The 27,077-nt window shown below is 46.5% G+C and overlaps 1 protein-coding gene across 1 annotated transcript in view; it reads left to right on the top strand.

Annotated features, from left to right (window-relative positions):
* The window catches only part of LOC143501456 (rho guanine nucleotide exchange factor 26-like), a 41,778-nt gene that overhangs the window by 12,722 nt on the left and 1,979 nt on the right, over nucleotides 1–27,077 (top strand). The window contains exons 7-14 of the mRNA XM_076995007.1: nucleotides 2,477–2,629; nucleotides 6,147–6,276; nucleotides 8,452–8,526; nucleotides 8,664–8,753; nucleotides 13,434–13,588; nucleotides 16,631–16,840; nucleotides 23,527–23,597; nucleotides 25,744–25,845. Coding sequence (XP_076851122.1) covers nucleotides 2,477–2,629; nucleotides 6,147–6,276; nucleotides 8,452–8,526; nucleotides 8,664–8,753; nucleotides 13,434–13,588; nucleotides 16,631–16,840; nucleotides 23,527–23,597; nucleotides 25,744–25,845 — 986 coding nt within the window. The remainder of the gene's footprint in view (nucleotides 1–2,476; nucleotides 2,630–6,146; nucleotides 6,277–8,451; nucleotides 8,527–8,663; nucleotides 8,754–13,433; nucleotides 13,589–16,630; nucleotides 16,841–23,526; nucleotides 23,598–25,743; nucleotides 25,846–27,077) is intronic.

Below are 27,077 nucleotides of genomic sequence, written 5' to 3'. Positions count from 1 at the left end.
AGATTGATCGATTGGCCCCAGGGGAAGAACCCAGGACTGGGACCGTGTTCTGGAATGGCGTCATGGCTGGCTTCAGTCTGGTGGGAAGTGATGGTGCAGTGCTGGATGTCATGTGACACCAGAAAGCAGGAACATTCCACGACCCCCAACCAAAACCCGGCTGCTTCTCATTATCCATTGGAGAGAAATCCGTTCAAAAGGTCTCGCCGCTGGCCATAGGGACCAAGAGGATTCTGGGCGTCTGCTGGATTCAGGAGCAGCTTCGGTGATAACAGCTGTACTGCAGCTGAGCATCCACAGGGCCAGACCTGACATTACGCATGAGAATGAGGATTAATGCAGCGTTTCAAAGAACAATAATGGGCACAACCCTGATTGGGGAAAAACACGCTCAAAAACAGCGTTGATGTCAGACGAGAGATGTCTGGTTTGTGTATTTGTCATATGTGTGTATGTGTGCATGTGCGTGCGTGTGTGTGTGCGTGTGCATGTGTTTGTGTGTGTGTGTGTGTGTGTGGGCGGGGGGGGGGGGGGACTCCATCAGTCTCAGCCAGACTCATTTTCTGCCAGAATGTTGCACGACTAGAACCTTAATGAGGTTCTCCGTGAGGAGGTGAAGAGTATGGTACTAACAGGGCGTGTTTGGAGCCAGACTCTCAGCGTGCAGGTCTGAACACTGCTAGCTCATAATGTAGCATTTGTTTTGTCTGCGGTGCTTTTGAAGCATTGGAGTGGTTTGACTACATCTCCTAGCGAGGGGCAAATCCCATGAAGTACGTTTATAGGGCCGGTGTCAATCAAGGTGTGGAGACGGTAGATAACCGGTGTGAGACCTTTCTCAGGACTGGAGCTTGTGGGTAATAGAGGTCCTCTCTCTTCATTTAAGTAATTTGGCTGAAGATCAGTGCAGAATGCTGCTTCTGTTTGTGGTTGTTGGGGCAAGGAGAGGTCAGCATGTGCTGGTGGTGAGGAGAGATTTCGATCTGAATCCCAGGGGGAAGTGTACAGCGTGAATGTGTCAGTAGCAGACGACTGAAGCACCAGCCCTGTCACTCTTTAAATCATTTAGGCTCTGTGTCAGGGTGTGGCGGGGCCTGCTTGGGAACAGGTGACAGGGTGTACCTGAGAACAGGTGTGTCTGGGTGTGAACTCCTACATGGCCACACAGAGCATGTGTAGGTTCTTGATTGGGGTGAAAGGTCATGATTAAGTGCGGTTATGAAGCACGCATACTGTAATTGCTCAATGATATCTGAAGTTGGAATGTGGTGAACAGCATTGTTTTAAATATGATTTTCATTCAAGTTTGTACTAGTCAAACTGACTCGCAACAGACGTGAAGTATTTGACTCAGACATGTGTACATCATTTACATGTGCACACACACAGAGTCCATTTTACTGTCCTCTTCATGACTGGGAACTAATTTAAGAACACTGTTTAACTTTGCTTTAAGGTGCCAAAAGTTGCTGTGTGTGTGTGTGTGTGTGTGTGTGTGTGTGTGTGTGTGTGTGTGCACCCACCTGCTGAGTCAGGCTTTCTTTTGAAGCAGGCAGAGTGTGTGTGTGTGTGTGTGTGTGTGTGTGTGTGTGTGTGTGTGTGTGTGTGAGTGTGTGTGTGTGTGTGTGTGTGTGTGTGCACACTTAGCAACATCTTGTTGACATGAGACACACTGCGCGCACATACACACTCTACAATGTAAAACTTGGAGCCCCTGACTGTCCACAGTTTGTTAAGGGCTAGTAATGTCAGTGTTGACCAGTCAAATACTTAAATGCACCACTTGTTATAGATTCAACAGTAACTGGGTTGCCAAATAACTGGAAGGTTTGAACATCCTGTAGGTGACAGTTCCAGTTATGTGTCTTACAGTAAACCCACGTCCTTCAGCTAACGGTGGAGGTTCTGGAACACCTTTGAGGAAGGTGTGAGGTTGTGACCTCTGTGATGACATCCCGCTACGTACCTCTGACCTCTGTTCCAGAAATAGCAGCAGGGGGGTTGGGGGGGGGGGGGGGGTGTGTTCCGGTTCTGAAGTGGGGAGTGTGGTATTGGAATAATCCACAAAGGTCATCAACCCAAACATCTGTGTGTCCGCTCAGGAAGGACCTCGCTCTGTGTGTGTGAGCATGTGTGTGTGTGTGTTTGCATGTGCGTGCATGCACATGCGTGTCTGTATGCATATGCGTGTGTGTGTGTGTGTGTGTGTGTGTGTGCGCGTGTGTGTGTGTGTGTGTGTGTGTGTGTGATCTCATGAGGGAAGCAGGGTGTGGTTGTGTAGTCTGCTATTGTGAGGCTTTAGGCCTCTGGGACATCCTGTTCTGTGATGTGACTATTGCCAATGGAAGGTGTTAGCACAGTTTCCTGCCTTTATGTGTGTGTGTGTGTGTGTGTGTGTGTGTGTGTGTACAAGAGAGAGTCTCCTCTTGTCTTTTCTCATCTCCTCTTCCTCTCTTTATTTCATGAATGTCTCTAGATTTTTCAAAGAACTAGAAGACAGGCACCAGCAGAGTGTCGTCATCGATGACATCAGTGACATCGTGGTCAGCCATGCCGAGTCGAACTTTGAACCCTACGTGACCTACTGTTCTAACGAAGTGTACCAACAGAGAACGCTCCAGAGATTATTGTAATTGCAGAACAACACACCCACACACAAACATACACATGCACACAAACATACACATGCACACACACACACACACACACACACACACACACACACACGGTGGGGGGGGGGTGTTGGGGTATGTTGGGGCGGATCCTAAGTAAACTGCATTTTTCAGACTTCCATATGTTTCTATTAACAGAATAAGTGAGAATGGTATTAACAGAATAAGGGAGACTGGTATTAACAAAATAACAATACGTGAAACTGGTATTAACACAATAAGTGAGACTGGTATAAGTGAGAGTGGTATTAACAGCATCAGTGAAACTGGTATTAACAGAATAAGTGAGACTGGTTTTAACAGAATAAGTGAAACTGGTATTTATAGAATAAATGAGGTGTGGATTAACAGAATAAGTGAGACTGGTTTTAACAGAATAAATGAAACGTATTAACAGAATAAGTGAGACTGGTATAAACAGAATGAGTGAGACTGGTATTAACAGAATGAGTGAGACTGGTATTAACAGAATAAGTGAGACTGGTATTAACAGAATAAGTGAGATTGGTATAAACAGAATGAGTGAGACTGGTATTAACAGAATAAGTGAGACTGGTATAAGTGAGACTGGTATAAACAGAATGAGTGAGACTGGTATTAACAGAATAAGTGAGACTGGTATAGGTGAGACTGGTATTAACAGAATGAGTGAGACTGGTATAAACAGAATAAGTGAGACTGGTATAAACAGAATGAGTGAGACTGGTATAAACAGAATGAGTGAGACTGGTATAAGTGAGACTGGTATAAACAGAATGAGTGAGACTGGTATTAACAGAATAAGTGAGACTGGTATGAGTGAGACTAGTATAAACAGAATGAGTGAGACTGGTATAAACAGAATGAGTGAGACTGGTATAAACAGAATGAGTGAGACTGGTATAAGTGAGACTGGTATAAACAGAATGAGTGAGACTGGTATTAACAGAATAAGTGAGACTGGTATAAGTGAGACTGGTATAAACAGAATGAGTGAGACTGGTATAAACAGAATAAGTGAGATTGGTATAAACAGAATGAGTGAGACTGGTATTAACAGAATAAGTGAGACTGGTATAAACAGAATGAGTGAGACTGGTATAAACAGAATAAGTGAGACTGGTATAAACAGAATGAGTGAGACTGGTATAAACAGAATAAGTGAGACTGTTATAAGTGAGACTGGTATAAACAGAATGAGTGAGACTGGTATAAACAGAATGAGTGAGACTGGTATAAGTGAGACTGGTATAAACAGAATGAGTGAGACTGGTATTAACAGAATAAGTGAGATTGGTATAAACAGAATGAGTGAGACTGGTATTAACAGAATAAGTGAGACTGGTATAAGTGAGACTGGTATAAACAGAATGAGTGAGACTGGTATTAACAGAATAAGTGAGACTGGTATAAGTGAGACTGGTATGAACAGAATGAGTGAGACTGGTATAAACAGAATAAGTGAGACTGGTATAAACAGAATGAGTGAGACTGGTATGAGTGAGACTGGTATAAACAGAATGAGTGAGACTGGTATTAACAGAATAAGTGAGACTGGTATAAGTGAGACTGGTATAAACAGAATGAGTGAGACTGGTATAAACAGAATGAGTGAGACTGGTATTAACAGAATAAGTGAGACTGGTATTAACAGAATAAATGAGATTGGTATTAACAGAATAAGTGAGATTGGTATAAACAGAATGAGTGAGACTGGTATAAACAGAATGAGTGAGACTGGTATTAACAGAATAAGTGAGACTGGTATAAGTGAGACTGGTATTAACAGAATGAGTGAGACTGGTATAAACAGAATAAGTGAGACTGGTATAAACAGAATGAGTGAGACTGGTATGAGTGAGACTGGTATAAACAGAATGAGTGAGACTGGTATAAACAGAATGAGTGAGACTGGTATAAACAGAATGAGTGAGACTGGTATAAACAGAATGAGTGAGACTGGTATTAACAGAATGAGTGAGACTGGTATAAACAGAATAAGTGAGACTGGTATAAACAGAATGAGTGAGACTGGTATTTACAGAATAAGTGAGACTGGTATAAGTGAGACTGGTATTAACAGAATAAGTGAGACTGGTATTAAGGAATCAGTGGCTCCACACAGAGGCCGTGATGGCAGTAGGACTGTTAACAACATCATTTCTGGGTAAACTACCAGCTACCAGCTATAAACACTAACCCCTTACCCCTAACCCTAACCATAACACACATACTCTTATCACCTTCTTAGAATGACATACAGATGCTGGCCTACGAGTCAGCTGTGATCTGTGACCTTTGACCTTTGGGTTGTGCCAGCCTGGCTGTTTGTGTGGAGACCTCTGCCCTGTTCCTCCTGTTAATGATATACAGGCCATAAAAATGAAGCAGAAAGGCCGTGCCAGGCCCTGCTGGAGTTCTGCCCACACACTCTCTTACTATACACACTCTTACTCTTACTACACACTCTCTTACTATACACACTCTTACTATACACATTCTTACTCTTACTATACACACTCATTATACACACTCTCTTACTATACACTCTCTTACTCTTACTATACACACTCTCTTATTATACACACTCTTACTCTTACTATACACACTCTCTTATTATACACACTCTCTTACTATACACACTCTTACTATACACATTCTTACTCTTACTATACACACTCATTATACACACTCTCTTACTATACACTCTCTTACGCTTACTATACACACTCTCTTATTATACATGCTCTTACTCTTACTATACACACTCTCTTATTATACACACTCTCTTACTATACACACTCTTACTATACACATTCTTACTCTTACTATACACACTCATTATATACACTCTCTTACTATACACACTCTTACTATACACATTCTTACTCTTACTATACACACTCATTATACACACTCTCTTACTATACACACTCTTACTCTTACTATACACACTCTCTTATTATACACACTCTCTTACTATACACACTCTTACTCTTACTATACACACTCTCTTACTATACACACTCTTACTCTTACTATACACACTCATTATACACACTCTCTTACTATACACACTCATTATACACACTCTCTTACTATACACACTCATTATACACACTCTCTTACTATACACTCTCTTACTCTTACTATACACACTCTCTTACTATACACTCTCTTACTCTTACTATACACACTCTCTTATTATTCACACTCTTACTCTTACTATACACACTCATTATACACACTCTTACTCTTACTATACACTCTCTTACTCTTACTATACACACTCTCTTATTATACACACTCTTACTCTTACTATACACACTCTTACTCTTACTATACACACTCTCTTACTATACACACTGCAATTAATTCAGTGAGTCTCATTGTCCTGTACTGAAGATGTTCTGTCTGTCTGTCTTTTCTGTCTCTTTTCTTGCTGCATCGCTCTGTGTGTCCCGATCTGTACCTTATGTCTATCTCACCCCACAGAAGTAAGAACGCATCCTTCAAGGAGGTGCTGACCCGGATCGAGGCCCACCCAGACTGCCGGAACCTTCCCATGAGCTCCTTCCTCATCCTGCCCATGCAGAGGGTGACCCGCCTTCCTCTGCTCGTGGACGTGAGTGGCTGCTCTGTCTACCCACAATCCCCCAAGCTGCCTCGCTGTAGTCCTGCTCTGTTAGGGTTATGCGTGCGCACACACACACACACACACACACACACACACACACACACACACACACACACACACACACTTCTTGTAGACTGCTGACTCTGCGACTCCTAATACATCAGCTGTGACCTGGAGCACATGTTCTTATGCAATGGAGACAAACTCCGCTGGCTAGCAAGTTCCCTCCCTGTGTCTCCTTCTCTGCCCTTCAGCATGTACACACTGCCCCTCCTCTGGGCCTCAATGGACCTTAAAGCGCCTGGGAGTTGGTGTCGGGCTGTCCAGCTTGGGTGTGCGTGTTTCTCAGTTAATGTTTGTATGTGTGCTGGGCTAATGTTTGTATATGTGCTTGGTTAGTGTTTGTATATGTGCTTGGTTAGTGTTTGTATATATGTGTATGGTTAGTGTCTGTATATATGTGTATGGTTAGTGTTTGTATATGTGTATGGTTAGTGTTTGTATATGTGCTTGGTTAGTGTTTGTATATATGTGTATGGTTAGTGTTTGTGTGATTGGTTGGTATTTGTATATGTGTTTGGTTAGTGTTTGTATATATGTGTATGGTTAGTGTTTGTGTGATTGGTTGGTATTTGTATATGTGTTTGGTTAGTGTTTATATATGTGCTTGGTTAGTACTTTAATCTGTTTTTCTTTAAGCCTTCATAGTTGAGCACAGAGAAAAGCACCAGTTAAGCCACCATCCTCTAGAAATCCTCCATCATAGTTCTGCTGTTCTTATTCACCTTTGCATTTTTTCTTCCTCTCCTCCCTTCTACTCCCCTCTCCTCTCCTCCCTTCTACTCCCCTCTCCTCTCCTCCCTTCTACTCCCCTCTCCTCTCCTCTCTTCTACTCCCCTCTCCTCTCCTCCCTTCTACTCCCCTCTCCTCTCCTCTCTTCTACTCCCCTCTCCTCTCCTCTCTTCTACTCCCCTCTCCTCTCCTCTCTTCTACTCCCCTCTCCTCTCCTCCCTTCTACTCCCCTCTCCTCTCCTCTCTTCTACTCCCCTCTCCTCTCCTCTCTTCTACTCCCCTCTCCTCTCCTCCCTTCTACTCCCCTCTCCTCTCCTCTCTTCTACTCTCCTCTCCTCTCCTCTTCTACTCCCCTCTCCTCTCCTCCCTTCTACTCTCCTCTCCTCTCCTCTCTTCTACTCCCCTCTCCTCTCCTCCCTTCTACTCCCCTCTCCTCTCCTCCCTTCTACTCCCATCTCCTCTCCTCTCTTCTACTCTCCTCTCCTTTCTTCTACTCCCCTCTCCTCTCCTCTCTTCTACTCTCCTCTCCTCTCTTCTACTCCCCTCTACTCTCCTCTCTTCTACTCCCCTCTCCTCTCCTCTCTTCTACTCTCCTCTCCTCTCTTCTACTCCCCTCTCCTCTCCTCTCTTCTACTCTCCTCTCCTCCCTTCTACTCCCCTCTCCTCTCCTCTCTTCTACTCCCCTCTCCTCTCCTCTCTTCTACTCTCCTCTCCTCCCTTCTACTCCCCTCTACTCTCCTCTCTTCTACTCCCCTCTCCTCTCCTCTCTTCTACTCTTCTCTCCTCTCTTCTACTCCCCTCTCCTCTCTTCTACTCCCCTCTCCCTCTTTCTATGAAAAATAAATCCTAGTTGAACACAGGCACGGGTGGTTGTGATGCATTAGGGAGCTAATTCGCATCCTATCCTGTCACATCCTATATCTCAATACTTCTCTCTCTCTCCCTCTCTCTCTCTCTCTCTCTCTCTCTCTCTCTCTCTCTCTCTCTCTCTCTCTCTCTCTCTCTTTCCCTCTTTTGTGCTTTCATTGTGTCCCCTGAGCTTTGTCTTGGTTTTTTGAGGTCAGGACAGTTGGAGGCGGTGTAAAGTCGACTCACGCACGCTTGCTGCAGGAGCCTGAGAAAGTCGGGTTTGGGGTTTTTCCCTCTTTATTTGGGTCATCCGCTCCAGGACAGGAAGCTTCTCTGAGGCATAAGAGTCTATGGACCAGTGTGAGATATGTTCTGGAATCTTCAAACGCAACAAACTCCTTGAAACTATTTCAGAAGAGTTCTGTTTGTGGTTTGAGCAGTTCAGAGTTCTGTTTGTGGTTCTGTTTATGGTTTGACCAGTAGTGAGACATCTGAGCTGTAGACATATTCTTATTCTTGCAGACTATCTGTCAGAAGACGCCCAAGGACTCTGACCAGTACGAGCACTGCAGAAAAGCTCTACACGTAGTGAGCAAGGTGAGATCGGCCAGCCCGTTAGTCTCAGACGCACTTACCTTATCACTCACACACATCAGAAGATATGACGTGTGTGTGTGTGTGTGTGTGTGTGTGTGTGTGTGTGTGTGTGTGTGTGTGTGTGTGTGTGTTCACAGCTCGTAAGGAAGTGTAACGAAGGTGCTCGTACGATGGAGAGGACAGAGATGATGTACACCATCAACTCTCAGCTGGATTTTAAGATTAAGGTAAGCAGATGGAGGACTTGTGCCCCCTCCCCCCAGACAGCTGACCTATGATCTGTGCCCCCCACCCCCCTGACAGATGACCTATGACCTGTACCCACATAGACAGCTGACCTTTGACCTGTACTCTCAACAGATGACCTATGACCTGTATCCCCCTACAAACAGCTGATCTATGACCTGTACCCCCTGACTTGACAACCTATGACCTGTACCACCCCCACAGACAGCTCACCTATGACCTGTACCCCCTGACTTGACGACCTATGACCTGTACCACCCCCACAGACAGCTGACATATGACCTGTACTCCCCCTTAGACAGTTGCCCAACAACAAACCTACAGTGTAATTTGCTTGTGTCAGTGATGCGTCGTTATTTGATTTGTTATTGCAATATTGTCCTTGGCAACACAGATAACAGAGAAGGTTACAGTGAGCTCATTAACCAATGGCGAGTTATTGTGTGAAGGTCCTGGTCAGACTGAGAGTCCCAGGTGACGCTGACCATTTGAATGACAGCGTTCACACAGGAGGGAGGGGAGGCTGTGGGGCAGCACAGAAAGACCAGCACAGTGTCACACACCAAAACACCTCCACACATCACTGAGAGGCTGATGAGGAAGGGGAGTGTATGTGTGTGTGTGCGTGTGTGTGTGCGTGTGTGTGTGCGTGTGTGTGTGCGTGTGTGTGTGCGTGTGTGTGTGCGTGTGTGTGTGTGTGTGTGTGTGTGTGTGTGTGTGTGTGTGTGCACTACCACTAACACTACCACTCACACAGACCCAGAGTCCACTAACATGGTACCATCCACCCAGACCCAGAGTCCTCTAACACTTAGGAAGGGGAGCGTGTGTGTGAACGTGTGTGTGTGAGAGAGAGAGAGAAAGAGAGAGAGAGAGAGAGCATGTGTATGAGTGTGTATGTGTGTGTCTGTATGTATGTGAGTGTGTGTGTCTGTACGTATGTGAGTGTGCGTGTGTGTGTGTATGAGAGTTTGTGTGTGTGCGTGTGTGGGTGGGTGTGTCATTTCCATGCTCTATTTTTGGAGAGCGCTTCATTGTCTGGTAGATGTTTGAATAGTTCAGCCATCTGGCTGGTCCTCCAGCACATTCCTGCAGCATCTGCTGTAAGTGTTGGAGTTGCAGATGAGGGAGAGTCCAGCATTGATAGTCCAATACCCAGAGTGCACTAACACTACCACCCACACAGACCCAGAGTGCGCTAACACTACCACCCACATGGACCCAGAGTGCACTAACACTACCACCCACATGGACCCAGAGTGCACTAACACTACCACCCACACAGACCAAGAGTGCACTAACACTACCACCCACACAGACCCAGAGTGCACTAACACTACCACCCACACAGACCCAGAGTGCACTAACACTACCACCCACACAGACCCAGAGTGCACTAACACTACCACCCACACAGACCCAGAGTGCACTAACACTACCACCCACACAGACCCAGAGTGCGCTAACACTACCACCCACATAGACCAAGAGTGCGCTAACACTACCACCCACATAGACCAAGAGTGCGCTAACACTACCACCCACATAGACCAAGAGTGCACTAACACTACCACCCACATAGACCAAGAGTGCACTAACACTACCACCCACACAGACCCAGAGTCCACTAACACTACCACCCACAGAGACCAAGAGTGCACTAACACTACCACCCACACAGACCCAGAGTGCACTAACACTACCACCCACACAGACCCAGAGTGCACTAACACTACCACCCACACAGACCCAGAGTGCACTAACACTACCACCCACACAGACCCAGAGTGCACTAACACTGTACCACTCACACAGACCCAGAGTGCACTAACACTGTACCACCCACACAGACCCAGAGTGCACTAACACTACCACCCACACAGACCCAGAGTGCACTAACACTACCACTCACACAGACCCAGAGTGCACTAACACTACCACCCACACAGACCCAGAGTGCACTAACACTACCACCCACACAGACCAAGAGTGCACTAACACTACCACCCACACAGACCCAGAGTGCACTAACACTACCACCCACATAGACCAAGAGTGCACTAACACTACCACCCACACAGACCCAGAGTCCACTAACACTACCACCCACAGAGACCAAGAGTGCACTAACACTACCACCCACACAGACCCAGAGTGCACTAACACTACCACCCACACAGACCCAGAGTGCACTAACACTACCACCCACACAGACCAAGAGTGCACTAACACTACCACCCACACAGACCCAGAGTGCACTAACACTGTACCACTCACACAGACCCAGAGTGCACTAACACTGTACCACCCACACAGACCCAGAGTGCACTAACACTACCACCCACACAGACCCAGAGTGCACTAACACTACCACTCACACAGACCCAGAGTGCACTAACACTACCACCCACACAGACCCAGAGTGCACTAACACTACCACCCACACAGACCCAGAGTGCACTAACACTACCACCCACACAGACCAAGAGTGCACTAACACTACCACCCACACAGACCAAGAGTGCACTAACACTACCACCCACACGGACCCAGAGTGCACTAACACTACCACCCACATGGACCCAGAGTGCACTAACACTACCACCCACATAGACCAAGAGTGCACTAACACTACCACCCACATAGACCAAGAGTGCACTAACACTACCACCCACATAGACCAAGAGTGCACTAACACTACCACCCACATAGACCAAGAGTCCACTAACACTACCACCCACACAGACCCAGAGTGCACTAACACTACCACCCACACAGACCCAGAGTACACTAACACTACCACCCACACAGACCCAGAGTCCACTAACACTACCACTCACACAGACCCAGAGTCCACTAACACTACCACCCACACAGACCCAGAGTCCACTAACACTACCACCCACACAGACCCAGAGTCCACTAACACTACCACGACCCACACAGACCCAGAGTCCCTTAACACTACCACGACCCACACAGACCCAGAGTCCCTTAACACTACCACGACCCACACAGACCCAGAGTCCACTAACACTACCACCCACACAGACCCAGAGTCCACTAACACTACCACCCACACAGACCCAGAGTCCACTAACACTACCACCACCCACACAGACCCAGAGTCCACTAACACTACCACCACCCACACAGACCCAGAGTCCACTAACACTACCACCACCCACACAGACCCAGAGTCCACTAACACTACCACCACCCACACAGACCCAGAGTCCACTAACACTACCACCACCCACACAGACCCAGAGTCCACTAACACTGTACCACCCACACAGACTAAATAATTCTGTTCCCAGTTGTCCTCTTCTTCCAGAGCGTGTTTGGAGCTCGTATGATGAATGAAAACATGACATAATCAAGGGCTCTTTGATCTCAATTGAAGAGAATGTTTTAAAAACCAACATTTAGCTGTCGTCATGCTGACAATATTCAGCACTTCACCATTCAGCAGCTCAGCTGTCGTTATGCCGACAGATCGCTCTGGAGTTTGATGAAGGTGATAAGTTGCTAAGCCCTCTGGGAGAAAGCAGGCCTTTTAGCTAAACAGTGCTGTGTGGACTGGGGTCATATGTGTCAGGATAAGATCCTAACTGCTGATCTCAGATCAGTGTTGGCATTTTATGTTCTGATGTGTTTCATTATACTTGAAGGAATGTGTTCCCAATCTGGGAGCATTGCCCTAGGTTCTACCACATAGTGGTTAATTAAGGTGTGACTACATTACATGGGAGCAGTTGTTAGACTTGTACTCTAACATGGGAGTTTTTATTGTGGTTTCAGGTTTATTTGCACATTGCTTTTAAGTATGCACACATGTACATGCATACTACTGAACCATGTGTTCCTTATACATACTACTGAACCATGTGTTCCTTATACATACTACTGAACCATGTGTTCCTTATACATTCCTTCCCACAGTTTTACCCTCACATGTGTCCCTGTATCTTATGGTTGGTGTGTGTGTGTGTGTGTGTGTGTGTGTGTGTGTGTGTGTGTGTGTGTGTGTGTGTGTGTGTGTGTGTGTGTGTGTGTGTGTGTGTGTGTGTGTGTGTGTGTGTGTGTGTGTGTGTGTGTGTGTGTGTGTGTGTGTGTGTTTCTAACTTCTACTTTGCACACTCACAGAGACCTACAGGTGCACTACGTAATCTGCCAACACACTATTACAGTGCTTGCCCGTGTGTGTGTGGGAGAGAGCAGTGTGGGAAAGTTCTATTGGCACATGTGTTGGTAGCAGATGTCTTGAGTGGTGAATATTTACAGGGCTTTGTGTTGTCCAGCTGTTACATCACCAGCCATCTCATTACATTTCTCATACCTTACATTCAATCTAGACACACACATGCACGTGCATGTGCGAGCACACACAACAAAGGTCGTTTTTGAGATTTCATTCAGAACTTCACAAATCAGTATGTGTGGTCATTAGCCAGTTTACCTGAATAGACCAGATGTCATTGTGAAAAATTATTTGTAAACGTTTTCACATTCCATGGCATTTCACATTTAAACTTTGTCCAGCCAATCAGAAAGCACTATGGGTCAGCACTTCATTCTGAGTGTGTGTGGGGGAGTGAACGGGGTAGCTGCATGTTTTGACGGTGTGTGTGCGTTTGGGTGGGGGTCCGGGGGAGCAGGCCTTCCCACTGGTGTCCTCCTCGCGGTGGATGGTGAAACGAGGTGAGCTTACGGCCTTCGTGGAAGAGAACGGGATCTTCTCCAAACGCACGTCACGTCAGCAGGTGTACCTCTTCCTCTTCAACGATGTCCTCATCGTCACACGCAAGAAGAGGTGAGTGTGCCAGCACTTTTTACAACACATGATGTCACAAAGCAGTGTGTGTGTGTGTGTGTGTGTGTGTGTGTGTGTCTACATGGAATTGTGTGAATCAGTCATAAGCCCACACCTTTGTGGTTTTGTGAATCAGCTGAAAGAATGTTTGATATTCATAGGAATCAGTGCCAGGTTGGATCAAATTCTAGGTCATTGGTGCATGGATATCCAGTCAATACTAATGCCTACAAACCCAGTTCTTCAGATATAGATTCACCATTATGGAATTTGGTGGACAGTAACAGCTGTATTAACGTTGTGATCAGTGTGATGTATGGATGTTCCCTCTATACCTGGAGGACATTGTTACTGCCTCCACCCCATGAGGCCTGTGTTGCAAACCCTGGAGTGACGGACAGGAGGTTGGCATTAAAAAAACGTCACGTGGCAGCGTGTCACGGTTGGGGGGTGGGTTGGGTATGGCCTTCTGACCCCGCCCCACGCTCCGTTTCTCACATACCCTGTCTTGAGTCCTGTCTTGACACGCTGGCTTGGCCCGGGGAGCCATGAGGCCAGTGCTGGGTGCGGGGTTCCTCAGAAGAGCCTGTCTCACTCTCGCTTTGTGTGGGAAAGTTTACAATGCTTCAGGAAGCAGGAGGAAATTCCAAACTGGTGCTGCTGCAGTTATTTTCTAAGCACACGTGATCTCTTGGCAGGCGTGAGTGTGACAGAAGTTTATTGTGGTTGTTATCATACCATTTTCTAGTGACATGGCAGTGATAGCAACAGTGTTTCATGGCTTTGTGCGTGTGTGCGTGCGTGTGCACATATGCGTGTGTGTGTATGTGCGTTTGGGTGTATGTGTGTGTGTGTGTGTGTGTGTTGGCATGTTCCATGGGTGTGTATTCCTGGCACTTCTCGTAGAATACCCTACAGGTTTTACACCACCACCACCACACAACAGGGGGCAGCAAGGTGATCACAAGACTCCAAAGGGTGTGTTGAGATGGGCGGGGCCCCAGGACTTGTTGCTCCGCCTCCTGCTTGTCACCCATATTCATGCTGTCTTTAGGAAGTCTTCCTTCCTGCGTTGAGTGCTGGACTCTTTGCTGCGATGCTGTGAGGTGAGGGTGCAGGGCCTGCCTGGTTCCTGTCACCTGCTTTGGGCCATCCTGAGAGGTTCCAGAAACAGTGGCGTGACTTCATCAGATGGAGAAGTCTTTGGTTGCTTTCTTATGGAGCTAATGTTGTTATGCAGGGAACTGGCATTCTGTCAGCCAGACATCACCACCCTCTCTCTCTCTCTCTCTCTCTCTCTCTCTCTCTCTCTCTCTCTCTCTCTCTCTCTCTCTCTCCATTTCTCTTCTTTTCTTTCTTTCTTTCTTTCTTTCTTTCTTTCTTTCTTTCTCTCTCTCTGGCTTTCTCTCTGTTTTTCCAACTCCTGCTTTTTGGGAACACACTTGTTGCTAGAAGAACGGAGGCTTCCTAGAAATGAGGTGCTTTTCATTTTCTCTGAGTGCTGGACCGCATGGCTGGGCCGTTGTGGGGATTTGGGAGGAAAATAAACTATTTTATCAGAGTGCAAATTACAGCAGCACACTGTGTATGTGAGTATGTGTATGTGTGTGAGTGTGTGTGTGTGTGTGTCTGGTATGTGGTGTGTGCACCCCTGACTTTAAAAGCCCAGATGAACGGTCATGTCACGCTACTCTGTCTCCCACATGGAGAGAAAAATAATCTCTCCCAGTCTGTTCAAAACATCACACTACTCTACTCTAACCCCACCCACCCCTCCACACTACTCTACTCTAACCCCACCCACCCCTCCACACTACTCTACTCTAACCCCACACACCCCTCCACACTACTCTACTCTAGCCCCACCCACCCCTCCACACTACTCTAACCCCACCCACCCCTCCACACTACTCTACTCTAACCCCACCCACCCCTCCACACTACTCTACTCTAACCCCACCCACCCCTCCACACTACTCTACTCTAGCCCCACCCACCCCTCCACACTACTCTAACCCCACCCACCCCTCCACACTACTCTACTCTAGCCCCACCCACCCCTCCACACTACTCTAACCCCGCCCAACCCTCCATAGTACTCTACTCTAGCCCCACCCACCCCTCCACACTACTCTACTCTAGCCCCACCCACCCCTTCACACTACTCTACTCTAACCCCACCCACCCCTCCACACTACTCTACTCTAACCCCACCTACCCCTCCACACTACTCTACTCTAACCCCGCCCACCCCTCCACACTACTCTACTCTAGCCCCAACCACTCCTCCACACTAACTCTATGCTGCCACCTGGGGATGGAGCCGGGCGCCTGGCCTCCACCCATGGAGGTTGCCGACTGAGCTGCATCTCCTCTGGATCCTCCACGGTGCCGGGCGCATGCCAAGCATGGCTGTAGAACGGTGTTAGCTCACACAGACGGTGTGCGTTTGCAGTGTGTGTGTTTTAATGAGCTGTGTTGAGACTAAACAGTGCAGAGGACTGCCCAGAAGTGTGTGTGTGTGTGTGTGTGTGTGTGTGTGTGTGTGTGTGTGTGTGTGTGTTGGCACTTGGAAAGTTCGTTACAGCTCCATGGTTTAGGCATACAGCCAGAGGGACAGTCCCCATGGTTTTTTCTGCTTTTTTCGGGCATCTGTTTAAATGTCTCTCTGACATACACACACACACACACACACACACACACACACACACACACACACACAGAAAAGTGTGTGAATACATGTGCTTTCTCTCACATGTAGACACAGGCATTAATACACACATACACAGTTATTGTTGAGGTTCAAGTGTCTGATTAATGTCTACTGCATGAGACGCATCTCACCTAGTCCTCACAATCATTTCCACATGGAAGAAGTCGCCCTCCTCAGGAAGCAGCAAATACGTCATGTTGGGAGCATGTAATGAGGCCCAGGTGTTCATGGGAAATGTAGGCATGTGGGTGGACTCATGATAGAATGTTAATGCTTGTATTCCCACATCATTTAAATAAAATGTTTGTATCTCTTTCTTTATCACTCAGTGATGAGAGCTATACAGTGATAGACTATGCACTGAGTGACCAGATATGGGTGGGGCCATGCCAGCCAGAGGATCTGACCCTCTCTCCAACCCGTACCACTGCTACCTTGCTGACATCACGGCAGGGAGGGGCCAGCCACCTGTTCCACCTTAAATTCCGCAGCAACCACTCAGGAGACAAAGTTCCTATGATTCTTGGGGCGGAGCTACTGTAAGTACCTTCTACACCATTAAATGTATTTCTCTGTGTGTTTAACAGTTGTTAAGCTCAACAGTTGGTTCAGTATTCATAATACCCTGTTCATTGTGTCGTACACATTAATACTACACTTTTGTTTTATTACTGTTATGTTTTCAGACTTGTTTTCAGGGATCACACACAATTCTTGAAATGCAAAATTAGATGTATCAAAGGTGATGTGGTTGGAGGTGATTCTTTTTTAATAGAAGATGTATTAGAGGAGATATGGTTGGAGGTGATGTGGTTGGGGTAGATGTGGTTGGAGGTGATGGAGTAGATGTGATTGGAGGTGATGTGGTTGGAGATGATGTATTGGAGGAGATGCTGATGGACGGAATTTTCTATATACATTTTAGAGAAAACGAGCACAACGTGCATAATTGTTAATGCATTTCAGATCACAGAAGAAGTCTGATGCGATGTTTCATGTTGTTGCTGAGTAAACAGACTGGAGGAAGTTGCCCAGTTAGAGCTCCTCGTAAGGAGATGATTTCAGGAGGCACCAGAGGTGGGGACTCGAGTCACATGACTTGGACTCGAGTCAGACTCGAGTCATTAATATTAAGACTTTTGACTTGCCTTGAAAAAATATTCAGAGACTTAGACTTGACTTGGACTTTTACACCAATAACTTGGGACTTGAATTGGACTTGAACCTGTTTACTTGCAAAGACTTGATTTTTTTTTACCCTAAATCTAAATTTTAAAACGCATATTAATATTTATAAAGTGCGCCCCATTAATTTCATTTTCGTCCTTCTGACGCAGACCGGCGTTACACCAGATTCTGTGACCGTCGAGTTTTGTGACCACAGGGGGCGCTATTTCAAAGTTTCTGTTCAGAGGCACAAACGCTTTACGAATGCTACGTAAACTACGCTGATGCACTTTCTTTACTCGTTTTGTTGGTGTCCACGAGCCAAAAAATGACAGATGTTTATATTTACATTTATCGTCTCTTAATTACATAAATGTACTTAAACAAGATTTACCATCCCCTCACCATTGCAGCCAACAAAGAAATCATGAATGGAATGTACAGGTGAGCCTTTTTAACTGGGGTCACCAATTCTGACGGCAGCCATCAGAATATGTGACCCCACTGAATCTCCAGGTAACAATAGTAGCCTACACCGTGACCCCACAATAACAGAAAACAATGAAAAAATAACCCTAACCTTTTATTAGTCTATATTTAAACATTTTATCCAAATGTTTAGAATAACCATTCATATGACAGCATCTTGCTTACGATGAAGCTTGCTATTTTCGTGTAAAATGATGTAACAAAACATTCTTGTTTAAGTACATTTATGTAATTAAGAGAAGATAAAATGTAAGTGATCTGTCATCTTTTGGCTGGCGGACACCAACAAAACGAGTAAAGAAACGCATCAGCGTAGCATTCGTAAAGCGCTGGTGCCTGTAAAAAAAAAAGACTCGAAAGGACTTGAAATTCCAAATTTGAGACTTGGGACTTGACTTGACGGTTGCTTGTCTTGACTCGAGACTTGACTTGAGTTGACTGTCTTTGCTTGAGACTTGACTCGGGACTTGAGGATAAAGACTTGGACTTACTTGAGACTTGCAAAACACTGACTTGGTCCCACCTCTGGGAGGCACACTATCCCTAAATGAAGATGAAATCCTCAAACCGTGAAAGTAACCTCAACTGGTCCCCATTTTATCCCACTGTGCCATTTATTTATTTTCCTTTTATTACCTCTTTAAAAACTGAACTGGCCGTAGGGACATTAGTGTGGTACTGCAAGAGGTGTAGACCAGACACAGGATGTAGACCAGACGGACTATGTAGCTCTGATTCTTCCGCTCAAGAAGAAAAACTTTGTCATTGTGTCCCTTGTCACCCGAGGGCACACACACACACACACACACACACGACCAGCTTGTCCTTCTTCCAGAGTCGTTTGCTTTGGTGTTCCGCCCTGTAACCTGAGTTCTTACTCCTCACTCTGATAACCCTCAGTGTGTTTGGCCCAGATCCCCACACACTCGGAGATCCAGTTCATAACTCCGGCTGGCTTCTCGGGTCACGTGGCTGTGCTTCTCGGGTCACGTGGCTGTGCTTCACGTGGAGGTTCGATCTCTTGGTTTCTGTACCAGTTGAGTCTGGGGGTGGGTGGTCAGAGGAAGCGTCCCTGCTGAGACGGGCCAGTGCACGTCTGGGGAGAGAGGTGCCAAAGGCTGTTCACAGAAGGGTGTTAATGGATCAGTCCCCCTACAAATGTCCCACTGTTCAGGAGAGGATCTGTGTGTGTGTCTGTGTGTGTGTGTGTGTGTGTGTGTGTCTAGATGTCATCTTTTTGGAAACCCCCTGAGTTTCTGGTCTGTGAGCAGCCTGTTGTGATGTCACCAGTATGGCTTATTCTCATCTGCTTCCTGTAGCCAAGATGAGATGTTGCATTGTTACAGGGGCTGCTAGGCAATGGCCTATTGTTGGTTAGGTCTGTTCCAGTTCTAATCCCTTGCACTGCCTCCTGTTTCCATGGAGCCCATTCCTCTCTCTGTGTCAAGGTGTAACTGGAGCCTGCTTTAATTGACACAGGCAGCTCTCAGCACCGCCCATTATAGACAGCAGCGGCAGTCACAACTTACTGACACAACGTTCCTTACGGTGTGTTCTCCTGGTGGTGTTACTGGTGCGTGGTGTGTTCTCCTGGTGGTGTTACTGGTCAAAGTCAAAGTCAAAATCTAATTTATTTATATAGCGCTTTTCACAACACACGTTGTCACAAAGCAGCTTTACAATCAAATGGGTCCAGATCCCTAATGAGCAAGCCAAAGGCAACAGTTGCAAGGAAAAACTCCCTATGATGGTGGGGATTAGGAAGAAACCTCGGGAGGACCAAGACTCAAAAGGGAACCCATCCTCCATTGGGCGGCCCGTTAGCACAAGTCCGTGGTCGCAGGGTGGTTCCACAGTTTTACAGCAACAGTCAAGGCTCCTGTTCCCCGGCCAAGCAGCTTCAGTCCCCTCGGTGTAAGCGGTGGGCCTCAGGCAGGAGTCAGCACCAGCACGACCCTCCGTGGCAACGGCACATCCAACCCTGGCATCAACACATCCACCGGCAAGCCAGACCATCCCCTAGGTGCCTGCAGGTGCCTGTATCCAATCATCTTGGGTAGAGGCATGCAAAAAGATAGACAATATAGACTGAGTGGACATCAGTTTAAACCATTGATCATAGCCACGGGAAGGTATTTTGCTTAGGGGGTGCTGAAGGGGGGGGGGGGGGGGTGTTGCACTTTACAACGTCACAGCAAATATGCAAATACAAGCCCTACACTCTGAGTTTGACAGCAAATACAGCACACAAGATACATATACACCAGCTATTTAACAGAGAAATGCACTCTGCACTCTGTCCTACCTTCTTTCTGCAGCTGCGCCCAGGTGTCTCATAAAAGCCCAAACGTAGCCTTTCTCTCAGGGTTGGCGCTAATGAAAGTCTTCGAAAACTGAAATTAGCTGGCTGGTGGGGCTTTTCAGCCAAGGCTAAGTTAGCTGACCTTGTTGTGCTAGCTTCTTGCTCCCGGCCGTTTAGCTCTGCTGGAGTGGGCCTAACACTTCTTAAATTCAAGCTAGAATGAGCTAAGCTTAAATCAGCAGGTCCACTTTCTGAGAGTTTGCTGCCTGAACGTTTTTGTTTTGTCCTGTGTTCATTAAGAAGTACTCCAATATTTGTTTCTGTGCCATTTTCGCTGTCACTGTTTGTTCCCACTTCTGCGGTCATGTCTACATCCTGCAGTTAATGGTCAATGCAAAAAATAATAAAAATCAATTACCGGTATTTGTTTTATTCATTTTTATTTTTTGATATCTTATCATTTTTCTTTACAATTATACTTGTACTGCCCACAGGGGGTGCTGCAGCACCCCCAGCACCCCTAATTCCCGCAGTTATGCCATTGATTTAAATGTACATATGTAATGTACTGGTGCGTGGTGTGTTCTCCTGGTTGTGTTACTGGTGCGTGGTGTGTGCAGATGTACACTGGGCTGAAGGTTCTTTCCTCATAATAGCTCATTGGACTGGTCTAATCAGAACCATTAGGGTTTCACTTCATGCTGTAGGCCATACGCAGATTCATCTTCTGTCTCTCTCTTGGACACACACACACACACACACACACACACACACACACACACACACACACACACACACACACACACACACACACACACACACACACACACACAGGCGAATACAGATGGGCTTCCCTGCCTGTAGATCTGTTTCAGTGCTGGCAGGGAGGTGCTGACCCCGTCACTCTGCTGGTCCGCCTGCCCCCAGAGTGGAGCCGGGTCTTGCTGGAGCTTGTGTGTGGGAGAGAAGACCTGTGGCCCCCAGCACGGGCCGCTGTGCTGCAGCTGCAGGGTCAGGGATGAGAGTGCTCTGCTCCAGCCCCGTAGAGCTGCGTGTGTTCCAGACACACTCGAACACAGCTGGAGGAAAAACCACTGGCTGAAATGAACACCGCTGCTGCTTAGATCTCATCTCGTCTCATCTTGTCACGTCTCTTCTTGCGCCCTCTCTCTGACTTTGAGCTTGTGGGTGTGTGTGTATGCGTGCAAATGTTTGCAAGCGTTTGAATGTGTGTGCGAGTGCATGTGTGTGTGTGTGTGTGCGCGCGTGAGTATGTATGTATGCGTGCATGTGCTTGTAAGCATGTGTTTGTGTGTTAGCACATGTGTGGTGTTATGCTGCACCAGTGTGTGTCCCAGCCGTGGGAAGTCTCTCTGTCTACACATGTGTGTGTGTGTGTGTGTTCACAGGCCTGCAGGCCTTGCAGCCAGCTGGTCGTGCCACGCCAAGCTGGAATGCGCCTGATTTGTTTTGCCGTTTGCACCTACTGTGCAAAAGGGGGCAGAAACAGCCTGTGGCAAACTGGGAAGGGGGAGGGGTGTGTGTGTTGGGGGGTTCAGGTCTAAATCCATCATAATGCTACAAGTTACTGTTAAATCGAAAGAATTTATCTTTCTACTTTTGCTTTTTGCTGTCAAGTAAACATAGGTAGATAAACATATTGATCAGTAAACAGAAACATATAGGTCAGAAATACACTGCATCGTGCATCTGCTGATGCTGCTTGCCAAGTTTCTCCACAAAACTGGTCCTGTGGGCTGATCTGGGATCTGGGTGGCGCTGTCTTAGACCACAAAGCATTTTAGTGATAACAGCAGTATGAGACGCCTGATCCAGTCGGCTGCTCTTGTGTGGAGCTGCTCGGTGGGGCTGGTTTGGGTGCAGGGGTGTACTGCAGGGATGAGGCCACAGCAGCGCAGGTCAGAGGTGCGGGAACCTCCCCCGGGTGAGGCACTGCCTCTGGGGTTTCAGCCACCCGGCAGCGGCTGGTACAGAGTGCTACCACACAAGGCTCCACACCCCCCCCCCCGACCCCCGTGACCCCGAACACCCCAAATGAAGAACAGCTCATACAGGGTGAATTAGTTAATGGGTGAGTCACAGCAGAATCACGTGCGCTAACCGGTGCAGTCGTCTAAGGGCTTTGTGGGGCACACAGTTCCCAGAGTGTGGCAGGCCAGTATGGGGTAGGGGCCTCCAGGGGCCGAAGCAGGGGCCTCCAGATATGGCATGTGTCCAGTGCTGTCGTGCTGTGGTTCCAGTATGGTGCCTGGTCATGCATCACTGATTGGGCTGGTGTCCGTGTGTGTTTATCTCCTTCTTTGTGCGTGTGCATGTGTGTATGTATGCGTGCGCAAGCGTGTGGGTTCCATGTATCCAGTTGGATGACTCAGTCAGGGTCGTGCCTGAGCTCTGCACTCTGCTCATGTTCTTTGGTCTGCTGTGTTGTGGCCGACTGCCTTGTTTCTGTCAAACTCAAAGCATCAAAGCAGATAAAAGTAATGAAACGGTCAATAATAACCAAAATTTGCCTCATGCCCTGCCTGTCACCTGTCACCTGTCTTCTGTCCAGCTACAGTGTGTTTAGCACAGTCTGCTTGAGCAGGACGAGGTTCTCTAGTTCAGAACTTATGACTGATATGCTCATGAGAGAGTGGAACGCTGGCCACTATGAGTGGGGAACTGGCCACTATGAGTGGGGAACTGGCCACTATGAGTGGGGAACTGGCCACTATGAGTCTCCACATTGAATCTCGTTCCCAATGCCTCAAGAGTTCGTTTGAAACACGAGCACCACATCTAGGTCTAATAGCATTCCTCCGTTTTCAGATTGGCCATTAGGGCAGCGGAGTGGGAGAGAGGGATTGTCCTGGTATAACGCGTCTCTTATTGTGTGTGTGTGTGTGTGTGTGTGTGTGTGTGTGTGTTGCGCAAAAGAGAGAGAAGGTAACAGCATGTTCTCTCTGCAGTGGGACAAAGACAAAAGCAGTGTGGACAAAAGCAGGCTGGAAGGCGCGAGCTAGCATTTCCCTTCATAGCTCGACTGGATAGACCCAGTCAGGGGGAGGGGCTCTGGGTTCAGGGGGGAGGGGCTCTGGGTTCAGGGGGAGGGGCTGCTCCTTTCCAGCAGTTGAAGGAGCAGATGCACCTGACACCTAATACTGCAGTTTTGGACCATTGATGTCTGGGTTAAGAAATGGCCAAAGTATTAGAACAATGTGTAACACACGAGGACTTCATTAATCATGTTTGTCTCTTCCTCGGCAGTAATGAGCGTGCTCGCTGGATTAGTGCTCTGGGACAGAGTAAGACTGAGAAGAGGAACGCTGACCGAACAAGTGAGCATCACTGTGATCTAGTGCTTCAGTTTGTTTTGTGAGGGTTTAGACTCACAAAAGCAGAGGTGTATAATCCAGGTTCAGAAAGTAAAAGTCCTCACCAGGATTTTGCTCAAGCTTGCTAGATTTTCTAATTAGTGCAATCCAGGTAAAATTAGTGGAATCAACACAATCCAGGAAGCCTGAGCAAAATCCTGGTGAGGACTTTTATGGCGCATTTCCACTAGGGCCTGCTTGGCGCGGTACGGTTCGATACAGATCGATTCGCAACGGAACGGTACGGCCGCGTTGTGTTTCCATTACAATGGTGGACCACCACAATGTGGGTGGAGTCGCTGTTGGCGCGCGGGTTGTAGTGTCGTGACATCATTTGTATGCGACCACAACACCAGTCGATGCCCCTTAACACATACCATTATTGTATCTTATTTATCTTTATCTTCATTATTGTATGTGGTTGCTCTAATTATTGATAATAATTTGGTATTACTCAAACAGGCTGAACACACCCTGCATAAAAAGCATCAGTCATACAATCAAATGAAATCCAACTTTATTATGAAATATAGATATTTAAAGTACAAAATATGTAAATAATATAGTTATAGTTAAAAAAAAGTGCAAAAAGCAAATTACCTAAAAATAACGTATAGCTTTATATGAAATAAATATTTATAGTACTACAAGCAACATTTTGTGTGCTTTTATTGGCATCTGTCTCGCATGGTGTTCACAAGTTCGCCAAGCACCCCGAGGAAAGCCCGGTTGAAGGAAACGTTTTCCGCCAACTCCGCTCGCCTCGTCAGTGGAAGGGGAATCTTGAACGTAAAAAATAACAAATATTAAACACAAGCATTCCCGTGAAAGCAACAACAATATAGCGTAACTGCACAAAATGTGTAGCACGTCATCGCTGCTCATGCTTTGTTTATGGCTACAGCTAACTAGCAACTAGCAAGGCTAAGAGCTAGCTATTGTACAGTAGTGACTGTGGTGGAAACATTAACTACAAACACAGCTCTAAATTCCTGCGTTTACAATAGATGCGTTCATATTACGTTCATATTACATCTTTTACGAGCCTAGTAAAACTGTGAAATCACAATACACTCACCATTCTCCGTGACCTCCAGCACCGACATTGTCGTGTCCAGCACGTTTTCTCTTCCGTTACTGGCTGGCCGGTGACCGTATATGGCATCCATTTGCTGGAACCATTTCCAGTCTTTGCGGTTTGCTCCGCTGCGTCCGTTATGGTCCTTCACCGCCCGGTAATCGCTTTTAAGCTTTTTTAGCTTGGACCGACCGGCACTGCTGAACGGACCGCTGGTAGCCATGAGTGGCCATTAGCGCGGAAACCTCGCTAAAAACCTTTACATTTCTAGTGGCCCCGTCCAGTTCGCCCTGGATTTTTTGATCGCTGATTATTAACAGAAAGGTTTGTACCTTGGCGTTTGACCAGGGAACAGACTTCGCTCCTTGGGTTTTAAAAATGGCTGAGGAGTCCATAGCGGAGGAGTCGCTCTCCTGACGCAACCTGTGACGACACTCCCTGGCCAATCAGTGTCATGCTGTTCCTCCACGTCACAGAACTGTACCGCTTCGGAACGGTTAGAACCTCGAGCGAGTAGGTACGAAAAAAGTACCCGAAGGTACCGGCAAACTGGGACCTGGTACTAATGGAAACACTCACAAACCGTCGCGAATCGAACCGTACCGCGCCAAGCAGGCCCTAGTGGAAATGGGCCATTACTTTCTGAACTTTCTATAATTAAAGTCTGAACTCTGCACAAAAGACTTTAATTATAGAGACATTTATAAGTGGACTGTTGAACAGTGGGCTACCATTCTGTTAGCATTCTGTTAGCTGCTGTCAGCATAAACATTCCCCCTCACATGTTAATTGATTTACTGGCAATGACCTTAGACTGGTAGTGAGAGTCAGCTTACTCAACCTTTAAACTACACCCAGAGAACCAGCATCCCCTGCTGGTCATGTGGTGTAGTGCAGTTTTCCTAACAATTAAAGTGTCAGTGGTAGATGTATTCATTTATAACAACTGTTGGTTGTTGTGTAGGTTTGCTTTGTTTACTTGGATATACCTGAATATAGGTTTATTGATGATAAAATGTGTTTGTGTGTTAGACTCCATGCAGGTGGAGGTGATCCGTACATACACTGCGCGGCAGCCAGACGAGCTCTCACTGCAGGTGGCCGACGTCGTGCTAGTGTCACAGACAGTGGACGGTCAGTATGAACAATTACAGAATTGTTATTAAAACCATTATTGCAACCAGTGTTTGTGAACAGGTAAAACATGAGCAAATGCAGCATCTATGTCTTCTTTAGGAAAACTAGTTTTGAAAATGTTCATGCATTTCAGTACTTTTCTGGAGGCAGTCTTCATTGTCACTACAAATGCGCTTAAGTCTGAGTAGCTGCGAGTGAGGAATTGAATTTTTGCAGGTGTTGGAATGGGAGGAAATGTATTGTAGGTAGGAATGAGAGTCTGTAGGTTTGTAATGGATGGTGGTATTTAAACATCCTGAAACATCCAAAAAGGTTCTCTTCATGCTGGGATGTGCTGTATTCCATGTATAATCAAAAGCTGATGGAGAACAAAGCCATGAACAGTTGGAGCTCTTCTAATGTACATGTAGCAATACCAAAAATGTCATCAATGTATCTCAGAAATGGTAAGGGTACAAGTCCAGTGTATTGCTCAAAAATGTTTCTCAACAAATCCAACAAACAGGTTGACATAATATCCCCATTTTAGTGCCCACTGACTCTTATTTGTGAGTAGTACTTTGAGTCATAAGTGAAGCAATTCAGATTCAACAGTTCAGTCAGTCTGAAGAGAATATCTGTAGGAGGGTCCAGCATCAATAAAATGTTTTAAAGCTCTCAAACCATCTTCATTAGGGATGACTGCAGACTTTAAATATCCATTGAAAAAAGCAGAGTTGGCAGGTAGTGTTTCTCCTTTCAGGTGTTTGTAGGAAGTGTGAAGAGACAAAAGAACGTGAGGTTTGAACAATAGGTCATCCAGAAATGACATCCAGATTACGATTTCTGTTAGGCAAGAATATGCACGTCCAAGATTAATGGGATGTCCAGGATTAATTTCCTTATGAATTTTTGGGAGAAGATAGAAACGGAAATGGATAAAAAGATTATCCATAATATCCATAATACGATTGCGTGCAGAATCAGGGATGTCTGTATGTATGTATACACTATAATCAATGAATGCTATTATGGCTTACATTGCATTAGGCCAGTCATGTGCATTGGTGTAAGGGGCTGATTTAAATAACCTTTATTTTGTCCTCACCAGCTTTCTTTTCTGGTTGCATTCACTCTGGTCTTGTTGTGCAGCTCTGCTCTTGTCTGTCAGAACAGTGATTCACCCACACATCTGTGTACAGCTCCCCATGTCCCTGCGTCCCCGTGTCCCTGCATCTGGTCCACTGTCC

The sequence above is a fragment of the Brachyhypopomus gauderio genome, chromosome 2, assembly GCF_052324685.1.
Source record: "Brachyhypopomus gauderio isolate BG-103 chromosome 2, BGAUD_0.2, whole genome shotgun sequence".
Taxonomy (NCBI): domain Eukaryota; kingdom Metazoa; phylum Chordata; class Actinopteri; order Gymnotiformes; family Hypopomidae; genus Brachyhypopomus; species Brachyhypopomus gauderio.
This window is presented reverse-complemented; position numbering and strand designations above follow the sequence as displayed.